Here is a 24,834-nt window from a genome sequence, read left to right on the forward strand (position 1 = left end):
CAGAAACAAAATTGTAGACCTGCACCAGGCTGGGAAGACTGAATCTGCAATAGGTAAGCAGCTTGGTTTGAAGAAATCAACTGTGGGAGCAATTATTAGGAAATGGAAGACATACATCAAGTATTTTCCATTTAGGGGAAATGGCCATGTTGCTTTGGTGATGTTTTGTCCATTTGCAATAAGCAGCCAATTTTCCAGAACAACTGAAAAATGACCAAAAATGACAAATTTTAAGAAACGGAAACCAAATGTCCGAGATACTTTTTTTGATGACTTCCCGGAAGATCCGGCCCTGGGGCACGACCTGAGTCCATCGGCCTATTTAATAACACTTGCGGACGTCTAGTAAGGGACCGTACATTTGCAATATGGAGATCCTCATCAACCATACGGTAATGTTGTCATGTTTTGTCATTAATTATCATGTCTTGTCCCTGTGCTTCCCCTTCTATTCGTTTCCCTCTGCTGGTCTTATTAGGTTCTTTCCCTCTTTCTATCCCTCTCTCTCCCCCTCCCTCTCTCACTCTCTCGCTCTCTCTTCTCTCTATCGTTCCGTTCCTGCTCCCAGCTGTTCCTATTCCCCTAATCATCATTTAGTCTTCCCACACCTGTTCCCGATCCTTTTCCCTGATTAGAGTCCCTATTTCTCTCCTTGTTTTCCGTACCTGCCCTGTCGGATCCTCATCTATAATTCACCGTGCTGTGTCTATGTTTTGCCCTGTCGTGTCGTGTTTCCCTCAGATGCTGCGTGGTGAGCAGGTGTCTGAGTCTGCTAGGTTCAAGTGCCTTCCCGAGGCAACCTGCAGTTCTCGATCAAGTCTCCTGTCTGTTCTCGTCTTTACGAGTAGTATTATGCTTTTTGTTTTGTAAAATTTCTTACTGGATTAAAAACTCTGTTTTCGCCAAGTCGCTTTTGGGTCCTCATTCACCTGCATAACAAATGTATTATGTATTAAACAGAGAGTCTGGGAACATCAAACAAGTGGAGGGAAAGGAACCATATTTCGGTAATAGAACCAGTTGAAAATATGCGTTGGTACTTAACGAATATGATGTCAGTTCAGTTGTCATCTGAGACATTATGACTGATGACAGGGCAACCTGGGAAAGTCTACACATTATAGTTATCAGATTCACATGAAATTGTTGTGCAATTCAAAAGTTTAAATATAAAATTATTGGTGAAAAGATTAAATGTAATTTTAGCTTGCAAATGAGAGATTTGGGTTTTCATAAGGTTAGGGCTCTGCTCAATCAGTGGCCTGCCCCTGTGAGAGACATGGGCTATAAACTATGAAACACACCCTTCTCCCTCTACTATATAAGCCCTTGACGAAAATGTAACCTCCTGTTCCGGGTACATTAGGATGACGATCCGATGTCAGAACGATTCAGATAATAACTACAGAACGAAGCCAACCTTAGCGTGAGCTTTGGTTGCGAATGGTATGAACTTTGAACTCTTAATCGCTACAGGAGTGATACCTCGTAAGGGCGTTGAGTTAAATGGACAGGTAGACACGTAATGACCGGTAGACTTGCAATACAGACAACTCTTGGTGTTAAGTCTGTGTAAACATTCGGCTGGAGACAACCTAGCACAGTTGCATTGGCTCTGGAATACAGACCTCGGAGACTGTCTGGGGAATTTAGGTAACCTCGGAATCTCCCGGGAATGTCGACACCGAGGACTTCCTGGATTTCTCCGGGGGCTAGTGAGTGGGACTGAAATCAGACCTCCTCTCCCTCTTATGTTCCCGTGGCTACCCATCGATCCGGATGGTCAAGGCGATGAGGGAGTCGAGATCTGTAGGCAGCTTCTGGGCTGCAAGCTCATCTTTATCTTCCTCCGATAATCCGTGAAGGAATGCGTTGAACAGGGATTCCGGGTTCCCGGCACTCTCACCAGCCAACGTGTGGAAATCAACCGCATAGTCTGGCACACTGCGGGAGTCTTGACAAAGCTGGAGTAACTTCCAGGCAGCCTCTCAACCTGACAACGGAGAATCGAAAATATTTTCCAAATCAGCCACAAACTCAAATCACACACTTCAGATTGTTTTTCCCACATTGCCGTAACCCAGTTGAGAGCCCTCCTGGACTCCAGCATTATGAGGTACGCTATCTTCGAGCATTCCAAGGGAAAGGGCTGCAGCTCGAAGATGAGGGAGCACTGGGAGAAAAATGCCCGACAGGTTTCTGACTCTCCAGCGAAGCATTCCAGAGGAGGTAAGCTGGGTTCTCGGGAAGCCTGGGTGGCCTGTTGAGATGCACTGCTGCCAGTGGGGTTACTGAGGGGCTGGGAGATTCCTTTCTTGGCTGGCTGCTTAAGAGACGATCCGCGGAATTGCTCCAGCAATGTATTCAAGGCACAGTCGTGGTGTTCCGCCAAGGTCTGGAATCCTTCCATAAGACCTCAAAGTAAGTCCTTGTGTCTCCCAATATTGGGACATGGGAGGAGATGGCGTTGTGGAGCTGGTCAGAGTCGACTGAGACTGCAGTCATGGCCAGTTCGTACTATCAGGAGTCAGGATAAGACCCAGATGCATACAGTTCGGGGGGCAGGCAAATGACAGGGGACAGGCAAATGATAGGTCAAGGGCACACAGAAGTCAGGAATCCAGGGCAGAGTGAGTAAGGTACAGAACGGCAGGCAGGCTCAGGTTCAGGGCAGTCAGAAAGGTCAAAACCAGAAGAACTAGAAAACAGGGACTAGAGAGAACAGGAGTACGGGAAATAACACGCTGGTAAGCTTGACGAAATGACAAACTGGCAACAGACAAACAGAAAAAACAGATATAAATGCACAGGGGATAATAGGGAAAATGGGTGACACCTGGAGGGACGTGGAGACAAGCACAAGACAGGTGAAACACATCAGAGTGTGACAATTCCCTTGAACAGTCATATCTGAGAGCTGCAATTCTCATATAAAATATTTTCCTATAAGACCAAAATGTTGATGGAGAAATGGGCTAGGGACTAAAATTTTGTGACAGCTCTAATAGAACCCAATGCCATAAACATTGTAAAACTATATAGTTTGTGTCTGGGACTTTTACCATTGAAGACATATCGAGTACATAACATTAAAACCATTAGAACTGCTGTAACGTAGTGTTTATCCTCTTCACCAACAATGGTCTAACAGTAACTAATACTTTTTTGAAGGGAATTAACCACACATGGGGGGGCTTTTCCTTGGACGCAGATTAAACTGAGACTTCTGGCACTGACAGAGATGGCCGCCTCACTTCGCGTTCCTAGGAAACTATGCAGTATGTCGTTTTTTACGTGTTATTACTTACATTGGTACCCCAGGTAATCTTAGGTTTTATTACATACAGTCGGGAGGAACTACTGGATATAAGAGCAAAGTCAACTCCCCATCAATACGACCAGGAATACAACTTTCCCGAAGCGTATCCTGTTTTGCCCACCACCCAGGACAATGGATCGGATCCCAGCCGGCGAACCAAAACAACTACGCCGTAAAAGGGGGGGTCAGACAGCGTTGTGAAGAAGGCGCAGCAGCGCCTCTTCAACCTCAGGAGGCTGAAGAAATTTGGCTTGTCACCAAAAGCACACACAAACTTTTACAGATGCACAATCGAGAGCATTCTTTCAGGCTGTATCACCGCCTGGTACGGCAACTGCTCTGCCCACAACCGTATGGCTCTCCAGAGGGTAGTGAGGTCTGCACAACGCATCACCGGGGGCAAACTACCTGCCCTCCAAGACACCTACACCACCCGATGTCAAAGGAAGACCATAAAGATCATCAAGGACAACAACCACCCGAGCCACTGCCTGTTCACCCCGCTATCATCCAGAAGATGAGGTCAGTACAGGTGTATCAAAGCAGGGACCGAGATACTGAAAAACAGACTCTATCTCAAGGCCATCAAATTGTTAATTAAACAGCCACCACTAACATTGAGTGGCTGCTGCCAGCATACTGACTCAACTCCAGCCACTTTAACCTCTAGCATCGAGCAATCCCGTAACCGGGAGCGTAATCATAGCCTCAAGCTCATTAGCATAACGCAATGTTAACTATTCATGAAAATCGCAAATAAAATGAAATAAATATATTGGCTCACAAGCTTAGCCTTTTGTTAACAACACTGTCATCTCAGAATTTCAAAATATGCTTTTCAACCATAGCTACACAAGCATTTGTGTAAGAGTATTGATAGCTAGCATAGCATTAAGCCTAGCATTCAGCAGGCGACATTTTCACAAAAACAAGAAAAGCATTCAAATAAAATCATTTACCTTTGAAGAACTTCAGATGTTTTCAATGAGGAGACTCTCAGTTAGATAGAAAATGTTCAGTTTTTCCAAAAAGATTATTTGTGTAGGAGAAATCGCTCTGTTTTGTTCATCACGTTTGGCTAAGAAAAAAATAATAATTCAGTCATTACAACACCAAACTTTTTTCCAAATTAACTCCATAATATTGACAGAAACATGGCAAACGTTGTTTAGAATCAATCCTCAAGGTGTTTTTCACATATCTATTCGATGATAAGTCTTTCGTGGCAGTTGGGTTTCTCCTCTGAAATGGAAAAATACACGCAGCTGGTGATTACGCAATAATTGCAACGGGGACACCAAGCGAGCACCTGGTAAATGTAGTCTCTTATGGTCAATCTTCCAATGATATGCCTACAAATACGTCACAATGCTGCAGACACCCTGGGGAAACGACAGAAAGTGTAGGCTCATTCCTTGCGCATTCACAGCCATATAAGGAGACATTGGAACACAACGCCTTCAAAATCTGGGGCATTTCCTGTTTGAAATTGCATCTGGGTTTCGCCTGTAACATCAGTTCTGTGGCACTCACAGACAATATCTTTGTAGTTTTGGAAACGTCAGAGTGTTTTCTCTCCAAAGCTGTCAATTATATGCATAGTCGAGCATCTTTTCTTTACAAAATATCTTGTTTAAAACGGGAACGTTTTTCATTCAAAAATTAAAATAGTGCCCCCTATATCCAACTGGTTTTAAGGAGCTCCTTTAGTACCTCAGACTCAGTGACTGCCTGCAGGGAGAAACGTTGTAGTGGGCAGGGGAAAAGAGGGAGAAGCATCGGGGATAGTCACATTAGAAGAGGTGGGAGATGAGGAAATGTTGGACGGGCAAGGAGGCATGGCTGAGTCAAATAGGAATCCTGACTTAATGAGTGGTGATTAAAGAGATCAGCCATGGGCTTATTGTCAGTAACAACCACATCATCGACATTAAGGGACATGGGCAGCTGATGGAAGATGACAACACCCAGCAACAGTCAACAAAGAGCTATTTGAAAGTTTAATGCTTAAAACCAGCAAATATAATTGTTTGGGCCAGTCTTGGTGGAGACAACAGGGCACTGAAGGTGATCCTTGGTAAAGATTGCCACTCCCCCACCTTTGGATTATCTGTCTTGTTGAAAAAGGTTATAACCAGGAAGGTTAACAGCAGCATTCAAACACTCTTTCTTATCTATTTCTCAGTAATGACCAAAACATCTGGATTGGAGCTGTGAACCCATACTTTCAATTGATCCATTTTAGGTAATAAGCTTCTAGTGTTAATGTTCAGAAAACCCAGGCTTTTACGAGAGCAGAAATCAGTGATGCAGATATCAGAGCGCAAGTCAGAATTGGAGCTAGCAATTGTAGATGGGCTAGGGTGTAGATGCACATTTCCAGATATCATCAACAGTAATACAATCTCATGTCATTGTAATGTTTTTAAGGATAAAATGCATTTTTCTCCTAATTAAAACTTGGCTAATGTCAGTTGACACCTATAAATGTATTTTGCAGTAATAAATTGATAATTGCTTTACATCTGTCATGGATTGACATGGGAGGGAGTGGATGCATGGCCACAAGTCTTTCTCTGTCTTTTTCTCCCTGCTTTGTATTTGGCACAACAAATCCTTACCTTCATGAGAGACTGAAATAATGTCTTAATTTTCCTCCTTTCTCCTCTTGCCTGTGCATCAGTTGACACTGTGCCCCTCAGGAGTCTCCAGCCAGAGCGGTGAAACAAATTGTTCCTTATAATTGTTCCTTATCTTGGGCTCTGGGACCCGTTACAATCCCATATAAATTAAGCACAGTTTAATTAACTTCAGTGGCATCTTATCTGGGGAGGGAACATTCACTAAGGCACGGTGTGACGGTGAGACAGGCAAACTCTGGCAAGTCACCCTGCTATGACCCGCAGAGACACAAATGTACTGCTGAATTGTATTGCCGATCTCCTGTAGTGTCATTTGTTGGCGGTGGCGACATAGTACTCACTCGTTCAATTAGATTTCAATTGATTTGTTTACGGCAAAGTAATTGTCATTCTATTTCGGACCAAATGCCCCAGGGTGGGCCCTTTCTAAGCTAGTGAAGGGCTACAGTGGCATAGATCAACGTGGGGAAAGTGGAGGGAAAAGCCTTAAAGATCCATAGTAGGGGGAACAGCACCACTCTAGTGCTCCACGTGCCATTGTTATTGTTTTAGTTTTGTTGACTAAGCAGAGGTGGGGAGTTCTAGGGGAGCGTCACACATAAAGGTAAAAACAAATGCTGCATACAGTGGGGCAAAAAAGTATTTAGTCAGCCCCCAATTGTGCAAATTCTCCAACTTAAAAAGATGAGAGAGGCCTGTAATTTTCATCATAGGTACACTTCAACAGACAAAATGAGAAAAGAAATCCAGAAAATCACATTGTAGGATTTTTTATGAATTAATTTGAAAATTATGGTGGAAAATAAGTATTTGGTCACCTACAAACAAGCAAGATTTCTGGCTCTCACAGACCTGTAAATTCTTCTTTAAGAGGCTCCTCTGTCCTCTACTTGTTACCTGTATTAATAATGGCACCTGTTTGAACTTGTTATCAGTATAAAAGACACCTGTCGACAACCTCAAACAGTCACAGTCCAAACTCCACTATGGCCAAGACCAAAGAGCTGTCAAAGGACACCAGAAACAAAATTGTAGACCTGCAACAGGCTGGGAAGACTGAATCTGCAATAGGTAAGCACCTTGGTTTGAAGAAATCAACTGTGGGAGCAATTATTAGGAAATGGAAAACATACAAGACTGATAATCTCCGTCGATCTGGGGCTCCACGCAAGATCTTACCCCGTGGGGTCAAAATGATCACAAGAACGGTGAGCAAAAATCCCAGAACCACACTGGGGACCTAGTGAATGACCTGCAGAGATCTGGGACCAAAGTAACAAAGCCTACCATCAGTAACACATGATGCCGCCAGGGACTCAAATCCTGCAGTGCCAGACGTGTCCCCCTGCTTAAGCCAGTACATGTCCAGGACCGTCTGAAGACTGCTAGAGAGCATTTGGATGATCCAGAAGAAATTTGAGAGAATGTCATATGGTCAGATGAGACTAAAATATAACTTTTTGGTAAAAACTCAACTCGTCGTGTTTGGTGGACAAAGAATGCTGAGTTGCATCCAAAGAATACCGTACCTACTGTGAAGCATGGGGGTGGAAACATCATGCTTTGTGTCAGTTTTTCTGCAAAGGGACCAGGACCGATCTCCTGTAGATCCGTGTAAAGGAACGAATGAATGGGGCCATGTATCGTGAGATTTTGAGTGAAAACCTCCTTCCATCAGCAAGGGCATTGAAGATGAAATGTGGCTGGGTCATTCAGCATGACAATATTGAGGATGCCTGGTCATTCTTTAAAAGTAACTTCCTCACCATTTTAGATAAGCATGCTCCGTTCAAAAAATGCAGAACTAAGAACAGATACAGCCCTTGGTTCACTCCAGACCTGACTGCCCTCGAACAGCACAAAAACATCCTGTGGCGGACTGCAATAGCATCGAATAGTCCCCGCGATATGCAACTGTTCAGGGTAGTCAGGTACCAATACACGCAGTCAGTCAGGAAAGCTAAGGCCAGCTTCTTCAGGCAGAAGTTTGCATCCTGTAGCTCCAACTCCAAAAAGTTCTGGAACACTGTGAAGTCCAGGAAGAACACGAGCACCTCCTCCCAGCTGCCCACTGCACTGAGGCTAGGTAACACGGTCACCACCGATAAATCCATGATTATCGAAAACTTCAACAAGCATTTCTCAACGGCTGGCCATGCCTTCCGCCTGGCTACTCCTACCTCGGCCAATAGCTCTGCCCCCCCCGCAGCTCCTCGCCCAAGCCTCTCCAGGTTCTCCTTTACCCAAATCCAGATAGCAGATGTTCTGAAAGAGCTGCAAAATCTGGACCCGTATAAATCAGCTGGGCTTGACAATCTGGACCCTCTATTTCTGAAACTATCTGCCGCCATTGTCGCAACCCCTAGCACCAGCCTGTTCAACCTCTCTTTCATATCGTCTGAGATCCCCAAGGATTGGAAATCTGCCGCAGTCATCCCCATCTTCAAAGGGGGAGACACCCTGGACCCAAACTGTTACAGAACTATATCCATTCTGCCCTACCTATCTAAGGTCTTCGAAAGCCAAGTCAACAAACAAGTCACTGACCATCTCGAATCCCACCGTACCTTCTCCGCTGTGCAATCTGGTTTCCGAGCCGGTCACGGGTGCACCTCAGCCACACTCAAGGTACTAAACGATATCATAACCGCCATCGATAAAAGACAGTACTGTGCAGACGTCTTCATCGACCTTGCCAAGGCTTTCGACTCTGTCAATCACCATATTCTTATCGACAGACTCAGTAGCCTCGGTTTTTCGGATGACTGCCTTGCCTGGTTCACCAATTACTTTGCAGATAGAGTTCAGTGTGTCAAATCGGAGGGCATGCTGTCCGGTCCTCTGGCAGTCTCTATGGGGGTGCCACAGGGATCAATTCTCGGGCAGACTCCTTTCTCTGTATATATCAATGATGTTGCTCTTGCTACGGGCGATTCCCTGATCCACCTCTACGCAGACGACACCATTCTATATACTTTCGGCCCGTCATTGGACACTGTGCTATCTAACCTCCAAATGAGCTTCAATGCCATACAACACTCCTTCCGTGGCCTCCAACTGCTCTTAAACGCTAGTAAAACCAAATGCATGCTTTTCATTCGATCGCTGCCTGCACACGCATGCCCGACTAGCATCACCACCCTGGATGGTTCCGACCTTGAATATGTGGACATCTATAAGTACCTAGGTGTCTGGCTAGACTGCAAACTCTCCTTCCAGACTCATATCAAACATCTCCAATCGAAAATCAAATCAAGAGTCGGCTTTCTATTCCGCAACAAAGCCTCCTTCACTCACGCTGCCAAGCTTACCCTAGTAAAACTGACTATCCTACCGATCCTCGACTTCAGCGATGTCATCTACAAAATTGCTCCAACACTCTACTCAGCAAACTGGATGCATTTTATCACAGTGCCATCCGTTTTGTCACTAAAGCACCTTATACCACCAACCACTGCGACTTGTATGCTCTAGTCGGCTGGCCCTCACTACATATTCATCGCCAGACCCACTGGCTCCAGGTCATCTACAAGGCAATGCTAGGTAAAGCTCCGCCTTATCTCAGTTCACTGGTCACGATTGCAACACCCATCCGTAGCACGCGCTCCAGCAGGTGTATCTCACTGATCATCCCTAAAGCCAACACCTCATTCGGCCGCCTTTCGTTCCAGTACTCTGCTGCCTGTGACTGGAATGAATTGCAAAAATCGCTGAAGTTGGAGACTTTTATCTCCCTCACCAACTTCAAACATCAGCTATCTGAGCAGCTAACCGATCGCTGCAGCTGTACATAGTCTATTGGTAAATAGCCCACCCATTTTCACCTACTTCATCCCCACATTTTTTATTTATTTACTTTTCTGCTCTTTTGCACACCAATATCTCTACCTGTACATGATCATCTGATCATTTATCACTCCAGTGTTAATCTGCAAAATTGTAATTATTCGCCTACCTCCTCATGGCCTTTGCACACATTGTATATAGACTCCCCTTTTTTCTACTGTGTTATTGACTTGTTAATTGTTTACTCCATGTGTAACTCTGTGTTGTCTGTTCACACTGCTATGCTTTATCTTGGCCAGGTCGCAGTTGCAAATGAGAACTTGTTCTCAACTAGCCTACCTGGCTAAATGGTTCTGTAGCTCAGTTGGTAGAGCATGGCGCTTGTAACGCCAGGGTAGTGGGTTCAATTCCCGGGACCACCCATACGTACAATGTATGCACACATGACTGTAAGTCGCTTTGGATAAAAGCGTCTGCTAAATGGCATATTATTATTATTATTAAATAAAGGTGAAATAGATTTTTTTTTTATGATCCCAAACACACCGCCTGGGCAACGAAGGAGTGGCTTCGTAAGAAGCATTTCAAGGTCCTGGAGTGGCCTAGCCAGTCTCCAGATCTCAACCCCATAGAACATCTTTGGAGGGAGTTGAAAGTCTGTGTTGCCCAGCAACCGCCCCAAACATCACTGCTCTAGAGAAGATCTGCATGGAGGAATGGGCCAAAATACCAGCAACAGTGTGTGAAAAACTTGTGAAGACTTACAGAAAACGTTTGACCTCTGTCACTGCCAACAAAGGGTATATAACAAAGTATTGAGATAAACTTTTGTTATTGACCAAATACTTATTTTCCACCATAATTTGCAAATAAATTCATTAAAAATTGTCTGTCATAGTTAAAGTGTACCTATGATAAATTTACAGGCCTCTCTCATCTTTTTAAGTGGGACAACTTGCACAATTGGTGGCTGACTAAATACTTTTTGCCCCACTGTATATGCTGCTATTCTGTCGCTCTAGCGATGATGTCCGAATGATCCCCGAATTATTTAGAATTCCTCACAATAAAATTTAGACCGCATTATCTACCAAGGGAATTCTCTTCGATTATAATCACAGCCGTATATATTCCCCCCCAAGCAGACACATCAATGGCTCTGAACGAACTTTATTTGACTTTTTGAAAACTGGAATCCATATATCCAGAGGCTGCATTCATTGTAGCTGGGGAATTTATCAACGCTAATCTGAAAACAAGACTCCCTAAATTATATCAGCATATCGATTGCGCAACCAGGGCGGGAAAAACCTTGGATCATTGCTATTCCAACTTCCGTGACGCATATAAGGCCCTGCCCCGCCCTCCTTTCTGAAAAGCTGACCACGACTCCATTTTGTTGATCCCTGCCCACAGACAGAAACTAAAACAAGAAGCTCCCGTGCTGAGGTCTGTTCAACGCTGGTCCGACCAATCTGTTTCCACACTCCAAGACTGCTTCCATCACGTGGACTGGAATATGTCCCGTATTGCGTCAGACGACCACATTGACGAATACGCTGATTCGGTGTGCGAGTTCATTAGAACGTGCGTTGAAGATGTCGTTCCCATAGCAACGATTAAAACATTCCCAAACCAGAAACCGTGGAATGATGGCAGCATTCGCGCGAAACTGAAAGCGCGAACCACTGCTTTTAATCAGGGCAAGGTGACTGGAAACAGGACCGAATACAAACAGTGTAACTATTCCCTCCGCAAGGCAATCAAACAAGCTAAGTGTCAGTATAGAGACAAAGTAGAATCTCAATTCAACGGCTCAGACACAAGAGGTATGTGGCAGGGTCTACAGTCAATCACGGATTACAAAAAGAGAACCAGCACCGTCACGGACCTGGATGTCTTGCTCCCAGGCAGACTAAATAACTTTTTTGCCCGCTTTGAGGACAATACAGTGCCACTGACACTGCCTGCAACTAAAACATGCGGACTCTCCTTCACTGCAGCCGACGTGAGGAAAACATTTAAACGTGTCAAACCTCGCAAGGCTGCAGGCCCAGACGGCATCCCCAGCCGCGCCCTCAGAGCATGCGCAGACCAGCTGGCTGGTGTGTTTACGGACATATTCAATCAATCCCTATCCCAGTCTGTTGTTCCCACATGCTTCAAGAGGGCCACCATTGTTCCTGTTCCCAAGAAAGCTAAGATAACTGAGCTAAACGACTACCGCCCCGTAGCACTCACTTCCGTCATCATGAAGTGCTTTGAGAATCTAGTCAAGGACCATATCACCTCCACCCTACCTGACACCCTAGACCCACTCCAATTTGCTTACCGCCCAAATAGGTCCACAGACGATGCAATCTCAACCATACTGTGCACTGCCCTAACCCATCTGCACAAGAGGAATACCTATGTGAGAATGCTGTTCATCGACTACAGCTCGGCATTTAACACCATAGTGCCCTCCAAGCTTGTCATCAAGCTCGAGACCCTGGGTCTCGACCCCGCCCTGTGCAACTGGGTACTGGACTTCCTGACGGGCCGCCCCAGGTGGTGAGGGTAGGCAACAACATCTCCACCCCGCTGATCCTCAACACTGGGGCCCCACAAGGGTGCGTTCTGAGCCCTCTCCTGTACTCCCTGTTCACCCACGACTGCGTGGCTATGCACGCCTCCAACTCAATCATCAAGTTTGCGGACGACACAACAGTGGTAGGCTTGATTACCAACAACGACGAGACGGCCTACAGGGAGGAGGTGAGGGTCTTCAGAGTGTGGTGTCAGGAAAATAATCTCACACTCAACGTCAACAAAACTAAGGAAACAGCAGAGGGAACACCCCCCTATCCACATCGATGGAACAGTAGTGGAGAGGGTAGTAAGTTTTAAGTTCCTCGGCGTACACATCACAGACAAACTGAATTGGTCCACCCACACAGACAGCATCGTGAAGAAGGCGCAGCAGCGCCTCTTCAACCTCAGGAGGCTGAAGAAATTCGGCTTATCACCAAAAGCACTCACAAACTTCTACAGATGCACAATCGAGAGCATCCTGTCGGGCTGTATCACCGCCTGGTATGGCAACTGCTCAGCCCACAACCGTAAGGCTATCCAGAGGGTAGTGAGGTCTGCACAACGCATCAACGGGGGCAAACTACCTGCCCTCCAGGACACCTACACCACCCGATGTCACAGGAAGGCCATAAAGATCATCAAGGACAGCAACCACCCGAGCCACTGCCTGTTCACCCCGTTATCATCCAGAAGGCGAGGTCAGTACAGGTGCATCAAAGCTGGGACCGAGAGACTGAAAAACAGATTCTATCTCAAGGCCATCAGACTGTTATACAGCCACCACTAACATTGAGTGGCTGCTGCCAACACACTGACTCAACTCCAGCCACTTTAATAATGGGAATTGATGGGAATTGATGTAAAATATATCACTAGCCACTTTAAACAATGCTACCTAATATAATGTTCCCTACATTATTCATCTCATATGTATACGTATATACTGTACTCTATATCATCTACTGCATCCTTATGTAATACATGTATCACTAGCCACTTTAACTATGCCACTTTGTTTACATACTCATCTCATATGTATATACTGCACTCGATACCATCTACTGTATATTGCCTATGCCGCTCTGTACCATCACTCATTCACATATCTTTATGTACATATTCTTTATCCCCTTACACTTGTGTCTATAAGGTAGTAGTTTTGTAATTGTTAGCTAGATTACTTGTTGGTTATTACTGCATTGTCGGAACTAGAAGCACAAGCATTTCGCTACACTCGCACTAACATCCGCTAACCATGTGTATGTGACAAATACAATTTGATGTGATTTGAATGGAAAAAAACTATGTTCTTTCTTCCCAGTAACTTCTTTCTTGTTGTAATATCGCAAACGGACATGGCAGTTTCAACATTAAGGATTGCTGCTTCAAGATGAGGGAGAGAACTTTCAAGAAGGATACACTAAGAGTTCAGAAAATGTGTGCTGAGTGCATGCAAACAGCTGACGTGAAGAAGACGATTGATTAAGTCATCCATCTTAAAGTTCCAAAAGTGAGAGGGCGATGGCAAAGGCAAAAACGTGGTACCGCCAGTGAAGCCGCCATGAAGGTGATTAATCCACCCCGGCCGCCAATTCCTGCGAGACAGGCATGTTAAGATCTCAAAACAAGATCCAGGTACAGTTGAAAATGGGTCACATTTTTCCCCAAGCTGCCCTTCCCCTCTGTTTTTTTCTAAAATTAATTGCTATATTTTCCCTCCTTTCCCCATCTACAGAACTGAAGGACTTTGGTCCATCCCAAGGGGTCAGTGAATCAAGCGTAGAGAAAGAGAATGTAATTCCGTGACAAAGAACCAAGCCCAAGCGTGGATAGAGAGAAAGAGAGAGAGGAGGGTAGAGAGAGAAGGGGGAGAGAGGAGACTTCCAGCACCCAGCGACAGTAATTAAAGTAGGGGGTGATTAGTCCGCCTCTGTGTCGGCCAGCTCATGAGAAATCTATTGACTGGCCACGTTAAATCATCAATTTGGGACCATTAGACCATGCCACATTCACAAACATGTCGGTAATGATGATGGGTTGAGCCTCTGTGGGGTTACTGGAGAGAAGGCCCTCATGTGTTTCTCTCTTTCTACCCCCCATTTTCTCCCTCTCCTCCTCTTCTCCTTTTCTCTCCCTCTACTTCTGTCTTTCTCTCTGATGTCTAACTTGGCTTTGAAGGCCAAACATCACTGCTGATGTGAATTAGGCCCATGTAATGAGTCACACGGTATTAGCTTCTTTGCCGACCCAATGCAAAAATGCCAGCCTGTGCCCTCAGCTCTGACATGATGAACGACTTGCTAACACAACACAAGACCTGGGAAGGTGGGATGGTGAACTCACTGCACTGGTCAGGATTTTATGTAGAGCACCCAACATAGAATTAGGGATTTAGTAGGATCTTTATGGGCCCCAAGGCCTGTTGCTTAGCTGGTTCACACCTCCAAGGCCTGTTGCTTAGCTGGTTCACACCTCCAGGGATTGTTGCTTAGCTGGTTCACACCTCCAAGGCCTGTTGCTTAGCTGGTTCACACCTCCAGGGACTGTTGCTTAGCTGGTTCACACCTCCAAGGCCTGTTGCTTAGCTGGTTCACACACTCAAAGTGTGTGTTGTTGGCATCTCCCGGTGCCAGCTCATAACAAGTCTGAGGTTGTGTCCCAAATGGAAACCTATTCCCTATTCCCAAAAGTAGTGCACTTTAGCAAGGAATGGGATGCCATTTAGGACTTAGCCTGAGAAAAGGAAGCCGACAGCACAAAGAGGCAGGCAGGCAGGCAGGAAAGGACAGATGGCTACCAGTAGCGGCTTGTTTAGTGCTCAGATAATAATGTAAATGTGCCTGTTTGTGATATGTTGTGCCAGTGACAGCTGTAGTGTGTCTTGATTTAGCATCACAGAGCGAGAGATATTGAAAATGGTCCTCCTGTATTGCACCAGTCAGAACAGAAAGGAGCTCCTTGAATTATTCACAGCATCCAGGCTGCTTCTCAAATGGCACCCTTTTCCCTGTATAGTGCACTACTTTTGAACAGAGCTTTTTGGGCCCTCATCAAAAGTAGTGCACTAAATAGGGAAAAGGGTGCAATTTGGGACATAATCCAAGAGAGATTGAAAGCAAACCAAATGCAGCTTGCCAACCTGACATGATTGCCTTCTCGCTTTTCTCATTAGGGAAGAAAGAAAAATGTGTGAAGAAAAATGTTCTTCCAACTTCGCAGTACAACACAGAGCAACCAGTGTTTTACAATCTGATCCTTGTCAATAACAAACAATAACAAATCTAGTCCCCCAGTAAGATACAGATGGCATAATTACCGTGGAAACTCAGGGAGGAAAACTCAGGGAATTGCCTCATCATGACTTGATTTTAGAGTACTGTTTCTTTTTAAAGATATATAACTCCTGTCTGGTACTCCACCATTGCATCACCCACATGAAATGACTTCAAGTGACTTACAATTCCAAAATGTGACCATTTATTCTCACTGTACCTGTTCAAGCTGTGAGTGATTATTCACTTTTAACATTTCCTATATTCATGCAATGTCTTCATATTCAGATTGTAAAAGATGATATGCAATATGCAGATTTTGGTCAAGGTGAAGGTTGTGGAAACCTTTCAGTATTTACTCTTTCACTTTTTTAATTCTTCCTAAGGTTACTTAACAGTATTCATTATTTTCCCTTTGAAAGTCGCTTTTAGTATTCTTTTGATGATTAAGCTTTCATTGGAACTACTTCAAAGCTGTAAAGTTGAATGACTCTTTGATGCGCCCTATAATATCTCATTGTGGCCTTTCAATACGTATTGGGTTCTCCATTCTTTCCTCTCCCGTTCTCCCCCCTTCTTTTTAAATTTCTCTGAAAACAAGTTCACTGATATTTCCTCTTATATTTATGGGGGGTTAGACGAACAACCATTCAGACTCATAGCTCCACGGTTCCTCAAACTGGAGGGAAACTTGATCAGTTCTAGACAGGTAACACTATCAGATAAATGACAATATCCTTCTTCCTCACACACTGATCTGAACCGAGCAAGGTTGACAATGTGCGAGGAGATATGAGGACCTAAAAAAATATATTATGCCAACATTGCTCATAAAGCACTTTGCCACTGTGGAACGGTATTGTTCACTGTGGAACTGTCATCCTTTCAATGGCTGTATTGTGGACGATAAAAACGGAAGTGGTATTGGCTGCAGCACAGTCACTCTCACAACAGTTAGACGCCTCTTTGGAGAATTCCATTCTACCTTATCTGACTCCTCTGGCCCCCCAGAAGTCAGAAGTGTTCTCTTGCTCTACGAGTCGCAATGTAACTGTTCTGAACAAATATGGCTGACAAAGGTGAAAACGCTAGCCAGGGCTCTAATCAGTTCTCCCCCAACTGTGAGGGATGAGTAATGAGCAAAGGGGCCAAGTCCAGGCCCTAATGAAGCCAGCTAGCTCCCTCAAACTCCACCTTCATCAAATTCTCTTCACTTTAACTCTCTTGCTGCTGCCGCCGTTTGTCTGCATGTGGCGAGCTAGCAAGCTATACTGTACCTCTCGCCTGAATTACCCATGGGAGGGAAGGAAAATGTATGACGCTAATGAAGTGAATGCAGCGAAGGCAGTAGAGGTTGTGGAAGGCGACGGTAGTGGTGAACAATGTGTAAGTATGGAATTGAGGTGGTGGTGATGATGATATGCCTTGTTTTGTATCTGTTTCAGGTAATATGTTACATATGAAGTGCATGGAAGTGCATATAAAGCGTGTCAAGGAGTGAGGGAGAGAGCATCTACATATGCTGCTTTCTCTCTCTCTCCCTCACTCTCTTTCTTCCAAGCACTCAGGATGTGCCAGCTGCATGTTGCCTTTGATTCAGGCTTGCTCCAGATCTGCTCTCTAATGAGCTGAGTGCTCAATCAATAATTCACTGGAGTTTGAATAAAATTGAGGGTGATCAGAGCTGGTTTCAAACAAGAAAGTAATCAGTGCCATTCACAAGCTTGGATTCGGCCAAGCTCTCCCCAACCAGCTACCTTCTTTCCTTTCTGCCTTCCTTTCTTTCTTTTGTTCCCACGTTTCTCATGCATGAACGGAGGCAGACTCTCCAGTTTCTGCTTCCTCTTTTGCCTCAATATGTCATCGCTCACCTGTGGGAAGCGTCAGAACCCCACTGGGCACAGACATCAATTCAATGTCTATTCCACTTTGGTTCAGCGTAATTTCATTGAAATGACGTGGAAACAACTTTGATTCAACCAGTGTGTGCCCAGTGGGAAGAGACCACACAAAGCAGCAGCAAGGGTGAGGATGATGGTGTATAACCTCTATGCAACACAAAGTGTAAACATATTCTTACCAATTAATGTGTATTTGAAATGTAGGCTACTTGTTGAAAACAAATATGGCGTACAATATTTTGATATGCACTATGGTGAATTTACATAATGCAGCCTCCATGCTGCTCAGAAAGTAAGCGTATTTTATTCTAGATTTTTGTATCAGACTGAAACGTCAGAGGTGTTAACCTGAGTTGGCATAAAATGGCATAGCAATGCCTCTTAAATTGATAGTTAATTGAAATTGCAAAACAACATATTGATTTCCTTGTACACCTGCGTTGGTTTAGGGGCAAATATTGGCCAGGTCAACTAAATGAATCAAGGATTGCTGTTTAACTTGTCCATAAACTGCTTACAGGGTAAGAAAACCAATATGTAAATTAGGTGAACTACTAAGCCTTTAACTGCTCTACAACAGTACACATTTTACAGAATACAATGCAATTGAACTAAATCCTTTATCATCCTCCACAGTTCCCCCTGAAGACCCTGTGATTATGGGGGCTCCCGTGGTGAGTCTAAGAGCCGGTGACCCCCTCAACTTGACATGCCACGCCGACAATGCCAAGCCTGCTGCCTCCATCATCTGGATCCGCAACGGGCAGGTCCTGAATGGCGCCATGTACTCTAAGGTATTTGTCCCCGCCCCAGTTTTATCATTTCCCTGTAGGTGTGGTTTGGGCTAGTTTTGATTGATCACTGTGCTGACCTGACTCTTTCAAAAGGACAGCTCTATTTGTACGTATTGGAGAGAATTCATGGGTAGCCCTGACCGGGACTCAAACCTGGGTCCAACGACTGCCAACTGAACAGTTTAGCCATTACACCAAGAAATTCAAGCTGGATTAAGTTCGCTACTCTATCCCCTTCCTACAAAAAGAGTTCCCCACACTTCTTTATCTCAAGTCCCTCATGCCCAGGCATGCCTTTGATGACCCCGCTTCTGACACCAATGTAGAGAATTCAGGGGGTTGCTCTGACCGTAACTGCAGCAAATGTCTACTCAACACCTTAACTATGAAAACTCTTAAACTCTAGAAAGTGCACACACTCAAATTAAGTTTGCATAAATAAATTGATTGTGCACTTCAAATGTGTCCTTGATAAGAGGTGTGCTCTCTCCACCTTCAATTGGAGGAATCCTTCCCCCTCTTCCTATCTTCCTCTGCTGCTGCATTCACTTTTCTCTTTCTCCACACAGCTGTCCTAAAAAAGGCCTCGCTCTGTCAATTTAATGACAGCTGAGATTTTTAATTTGATCCACAGGGCAAGATGGAGCACTCACGTCGCACTTTCAACATGACGAAAAAAGAGAAAGCATTCCATCACTCTACATTATGGATGTGTTCTTGGGCAATTTGTTCACTTTGTCAGCCCTGGGTAGGAAACAGAGAAAGTGAGAGGCGCATTTAAAGAGGCAGCCCCATGACAATCTCGCAGTGTAGTCTTGCTTGTTCCAGGGTGAGTCTAACCCAAACAAACCCATTGGAGAGCGCTCCCTTCACTCAATATAAACCCATAAATTAGACAGAGGCAAGCCACTTAGACGTGTATATTATTGTATCAGGATTTGGAGGGGCAGTGTATAGTTACTTTGTAAGTACTTAGTATCAACATCTGTATAGCATATTTAATATGTATCACATTTGATACTGATTACATCATATAGCAGATGCTCATATCCAGAGCAATTTACAGGATTAATTAGGGTTAAGTGCTCAAGGACACATCGACAGATTTTTAATGTAGTCAGTTACGGGATTCAAACCAGCAACCTTTCAGTTATGGGCCCAATGCTCTTAACTGCTAGGCTACCTGGCACCCATCATGTCATATTATTTACATGTCACACTGTTAGGATGTAAAGTCCTTTTGATTCTTCTTAGTCTGGTAACAGCTTCATTTAAATGCGTTCATTAAAAAAAATATTTTGGAGACAGAGAACCAATATGTTTAATCTTTATCCAATGATGAGTCTGGGTTTTGGATTCACATACTTTGAGTCATAACATGACTTGACGTGGCATATCAAGGCATGCAGATTGAGAAGGCAAACGATAGAAAGACGACTGATCCCATCTGTCCGGTATGACATGCAGGTTGACGTGAATTGGGATGAGTCTTGTCCTAGAGGCAGAACTAAGCAATTTCCACTAAATAGGCCAGCTACAAAGTCTAAATATTGTACAGGTTCATGAAAACAAAAATGTATTTAAGGTTAGGGTTAGATAATAGGGTTATCCTTGTGGTTAAGGTTAGGGTTAAGTTTAGGGTTAGGTTTCAAATCAGATCATATGACTCTGTGGCAATGCCAGCTCGTGACCACTCTAAAGAGCTGCCCCCTGAATCAGATTCATAATGAGAAATGCTAACCTGCGTATGACATCACAAATTTGTTAATGATGTATCCAATAAACTCTATAACTATGTAATTCCAAATATGTAACTACTATGATATTACTATGTAAGTCAGCGCAAGACATACATGAGATTTATGGAAAAAATGTGCAAAATCCTGCACCCGCACGCCCGACTAGCATCACCACCCTGGATGGTTCCGACCTAATATATGTGGACATCTATAAGTACCTAGGTGTCTGGTTAGACTGTAAAATCTCCTTCCAGACTCATATCAAACATCTCCAATCTAAAATCAAATCTAGAGTCAGCTTTCTATTCCGCAACAAAGCCTCCTTCACTCACACCGCCAAACTTACCCTTGTAAAACTGACTATCCTACCGATCCTCGACTTCGGCGCTGTCATCTACAAAATACCTTCCAATACTCTACTCAGCAAACTGGATGCAGTGTATTACAGTGCCATCCGTTTTCTTACTAAAGCACCTTATACCACCCACCAATGCGACCTGTATGCTCTAGTCGGCTGGCCCTCGCTACATATCCGTCGCCAGACCCACTGGCTCCAGGTCATCTACAAGTTCATGCTAGGTAAGTGCGGAGGCCTTATCTCAGTTCACTGGTCACGATGGCAACACCCACCCCCTAGCACGCGTTCCAGCAGGTGTATCTCACTGATCATCCCTAAAGCCAACACCTCATTTGGCCGCCTTTCGTTCCAGTTTTCTGCTGCCTTTGACTGGAACGAATTGCAAAAATCGCTGAAGTTGGAGACTTTTATCTCCCTCACCAACTTCAAACATCTGCTATCTGAGCAGCTAACCGATCGCTGCAGCTGTACAGAGTCCATCGGTAAATAGCCCACCCAATTTACATACCTCATCCCCATACTGTTTATATTTATTTACTGGTGTGCAAAAGAGCAGAAATGTATCTCTACCTGTACATGACCATCTGATCATTTATCACTCCAGTGTTAATCTGCAAAATTATAATTATTCGCCTACCTCCTCATGCCTTTTGCACAATGTATATAGACTCTTCTTTTTCTTTTTTTTCTTTTTCTACTATGTTATTGACTTGTTAATTGTTTACTCCATGTGTAACTCTGTGTTGTCTGTTCACACTGCTATTCTTTATCTTGGCCAGGTCGCAGTTGTAAATGAGAACTTGTTCTCAACTAGCCTACCTGGTTAAATAAAGGTGAAATAATAAATAAATAAAAAATAGGTCATACAGTACAAACATTGCATGATGTACTGTAAACCTAATGCTCCCTACATACTGTCGTGACATTGTATTAGTTCACGTGACGACTGTTGCTCATCGAATGATTACAAGTTTCTAATTGCGTGATTAACTGAATCAAGCAATTATTAACTCATTAACCTGGAGCACCATGGGAAAACTAGTTTTTATTGAGTTTCTATTTCCTAAATTAACTCAAAGAATATCAGAATATCGATTTTACAACAGCCGCTAATTAACCAGTTACCTCTACCAATCTCGTTCGGAACGTCATATAGCCCGTGAATCTGCACGGACCTGGGTCTCACTAATGAATTCGTACCACACTAATGTTAGTTTAATAGTTATTTACTAAAAAGCTAAAATGATGATAAAAGATACACATAGACAAAACACATTATAGGCTATTGATTAAAGCTTAGTATAACAGGCCAACACACTATGGCGCGTGTTAGCCACAAAGAGGATTTCAAAAGAGAGAGAAAAAAGAAAGTACACAACAGAAATATACATTTGGGTGAATCTGTCAGCTATGCTATTCTAACCCTAGCCTTGCCCCAAACTGCCGCTCTTATGGGTCAGAATATAATGATGTAATTACGTGGGGATGATCTCCGAGGATTCTCTGCATGGACCTTTCCGCTGTTCGATGACGCACTTCTCCTGCGCACCTCCCTGCTCGTCCTCCCGATGTCAGTGTCCTTTTGGCTTAGGAGTCTGTTCCCTCACCATTTTCTTTGGAAGGGGTCTTCTGGGGACAGACAGCTCTGTAGCTCAGAGCTCGCAGCATAGGAATGAAACCCTTTAGATACAATAATAATTCGATGGGAGATTTAGGCTAGGTGGTTGGACTTGAATTCACCCGCTTAGACACAGCTACTCATCCGTAGCTTGGGTAGAAAAGGATTTCTTTGTCCTCAAATTTGCGTTGCGTTCTGGGTTTGTTGACTTTTTTAGACCTTGCTGCAGCTGGGGTCACGTAGTCCTGCTGTAAATTCTATACTCACAGGTTTTATACCCTTGGGTCAGAAGTGGGCGTAGCTGCCTTTAGGGCAATTCTCTGGGCGTACCAAGTTAATGAGGCAAGGTACAGATATTACTCAAATCCAATTTTAGACAACTAACTTAACATTTCATCTTCCCCAAAACAATCCCTTTGATTTGAACATTTTCCACACAACGTACAATGTATAAACATCAAGCATATACTAGGAAAATTCTTCATGTTAAAATGTTTTTGTAATATGTAATAACGTCATCTATTAACCTTTAATAACAAAACAAAAATTACATACATTTTCAAATTCCATCCATCGTCATGACCACCATTGTGGCTGACGGAAACCATTGTTCCAAAGTCCCTTTATTTCATGTTTAATGTTCTGAGGCTGGTTCTCCATAGTAACAGGACAAAGGAATTTGTCTGTGGCCTGAGATTTACCAGGGCCATGAGGGGTCATAAAACCCCCACATCTTCAGACTCCTAGATCTCTCCTCCTCTGTTGGGGTTGAGAGATGATCTGTAGGGTTGTTGTCTCCTGTAACCTGACATGATCAGGACAGTCATGACAATACATACTGTACTGTAGAAGGTTGTACTTGCATGGCTGTGATATGTGGTATGTGGTTGTCTACCTTAGTTTCTCGTCACACTGGATAAGAATGCTAAATGAACACAAGGTAAATGTAATGAAAGTAAGACATCTTGTAACTGTAATAGCTAGTGATAATCTTTGGTCTTTTAATGATTCCTCAGACACTTTTACGGGATGGGCGAAGGGAGAGCACAGTCAGCACACTCTACCTCTCTGCCTCCAACATCGAGACAGGCCAACGGATCACCTGTCGGGCTTCAAACAAGGCAGTGCCCAACGGTAAAGATGCTGTCGTCACCATCGATATCCAACGTGAGTACAGCGTCCCATGACTCACACCATGGAAATGATCTATTCTAGGGTGATTGGAAGCAAAAGTCAAGACAGATCTGGGGGGGGGGTGCACTGTGTGAAAACTTACACTACACGATCAAAGGTGTGTAGACGACTGCTCATTGAGCATCTCATTCCAAAATCATGGGCACCCCTTTGCTGTTATAACAGCCTCCACTCTTCTGGGAAGGCTTTCCACTAGATGTTGGAAGATTGCAGTAGGGACTTGCTTCCATTCAGCCACAAGAGAGTTACTGAGATTGGGCACTGATGTTGGACGATTAGGCCTGGCTCGCAGTCAGTGTTCCAATTCATCCCAAAGGTGTTCGATGGAGTTGATGTCAGGGCTCTGTGCAGGCCAGTCAAGTTCTTCCACGCCGATCAACAAATTATTTCTGTATGGACCTCACGTTGTGCACTGGGGCATTGTCATGCTGAACAGGAAAGGGCCTTCCCCAACTGTTGCCACAAAGTTGGAATCACAGAATCATCTAGAATGTAATTTAATTCTGTAGCGTTAAAATTTCCCTTCACTTGAACTTATCCTCCCTCATTTGCACATGCTGTATATAGATTTTTCGACTGTATTATTGATTGTATGTTTGTTTATTCCATGTGTAACTCTGTGTTGTTGTATGTGTCAAACTGCTTTGCTTTATCTTGGTCAGGTCGCAGTTGCAAATGAGAACTCGTTCTCAACTAGCCTACCTGGTTAAATGAAGGTGAAAAAAAAAAAAAAAAAAATTGACAGTCGAAAGCCTTGGCCAGGTCGATGATTACAGCTGCACAGTATTGTATTTTATCGATGGCGGTTATGGTATCGTTTAGGACCTTGAGCGTGGCTGAGGTGCCCCCATGACCAGCTCAGAAACCAGATTGCATAGCGGAGAAGTATGGTGGGATTCGAAATGGTCAGTGATCTGTTCGTTAACTTGGCTTTCAAAGACCTTAGAACGGCAGAGTAGGATAGATATAGGTCTGTAACAGTTTGGGTCTAGAGTGTCTTCCCCATTGACGAGGGGGATGACCGTGGCAGCTTTCCAATCTTTGGAGATCTCAGACAATACGAAAGAGAGGTTGAACAGGCTAATAATAGGGGTTGCAACAATTGCGGCGATCATTTTAGAAAGACAGGGTCGAGATTGTCTAGCCCAGCTGATTTGTATGGGTCCAGATTTTTCAGCTCTTTCAGAACATCAAGTATCTGGATTTGGGTGAAGGAGAAGCTGGTGAGGCTTGGGCAAGTTGTGGGGGGTGCAGTGCTGTTGACCGGGGTAGGGGTAGCTAGGTTGGAAGTATGGCCAGCCGTAGAAAATTGCTTATTGAAATTGTCAATTATCGTGGATTTATCGGTGGTGACAATGTTTCCTAGCCTCAGTGGAGTGGGCAGCTGGAAGGAGGTGCTCTTATTCTCCATGGACTTTACAGTGTCCCAGAACTTTTGGGAGTTTGTGCTACAGGATGAATATTTCTGTTTGAAAAAGCTAGCCTTCGCTTTCCTAATTGCCTGTGTATATTGGTTCCTAACTTCCCTGAAATGTTGCATATCGAGGGGGCTATTCGATTCTAATGCACTACGCCACAGGATGTTTTTGTGCTGGTCAAGGGCAGTCAGGGGCAGGTATTGGGGCAGGTAGCGTTCT

At 44.2% G+C, this 24,834-nt stretch overlaps 1 protein-coding gene across 2 annotated transcripts in view; it reads left to right on the plus strand.

Moving 5' to 3' along the window:
- LOC123994917 (kin of IRRE-like protein 3) overlaps positions 1-24,834 on the plus strand; it is a 292,125-nt gene that overhangs the window by 186,095 nt on the left and 81,196 nt on the right. For both annotated transcript variants that reach the window (XM_046298029.1, XM_046298038.1), the window contains exons 4-5: positions 18,131-18,288; positions 23,020-23,170. In XM_046298029.1, coding sequence (XP_046153985.1) covers positions 18,131-18,288; positions 23,020-23,170 — 309 coding nt within the window. The remainder of the gene's footprint in view (positions 1-18,130; positions 18,289-23,019; positions 23,171-24,834) is intronic.

This window comes from Oncorhynchus gorbuscha, linkage group LG02, assembly GCF_021184085.1.
Source record: "Oncorhynchus gorbuscha isolate QuinsamMale2020 ecotype Even-year linkage group LG02, OgorEven_v1.0, whole genome shotgun sequence".
NCBI lineage: Eukaryota > Metazoa > Chordata > Actinopteri > Salmoniformes > Salmonidae > Oncorhynchus > Oncorhynchus gorbuscha.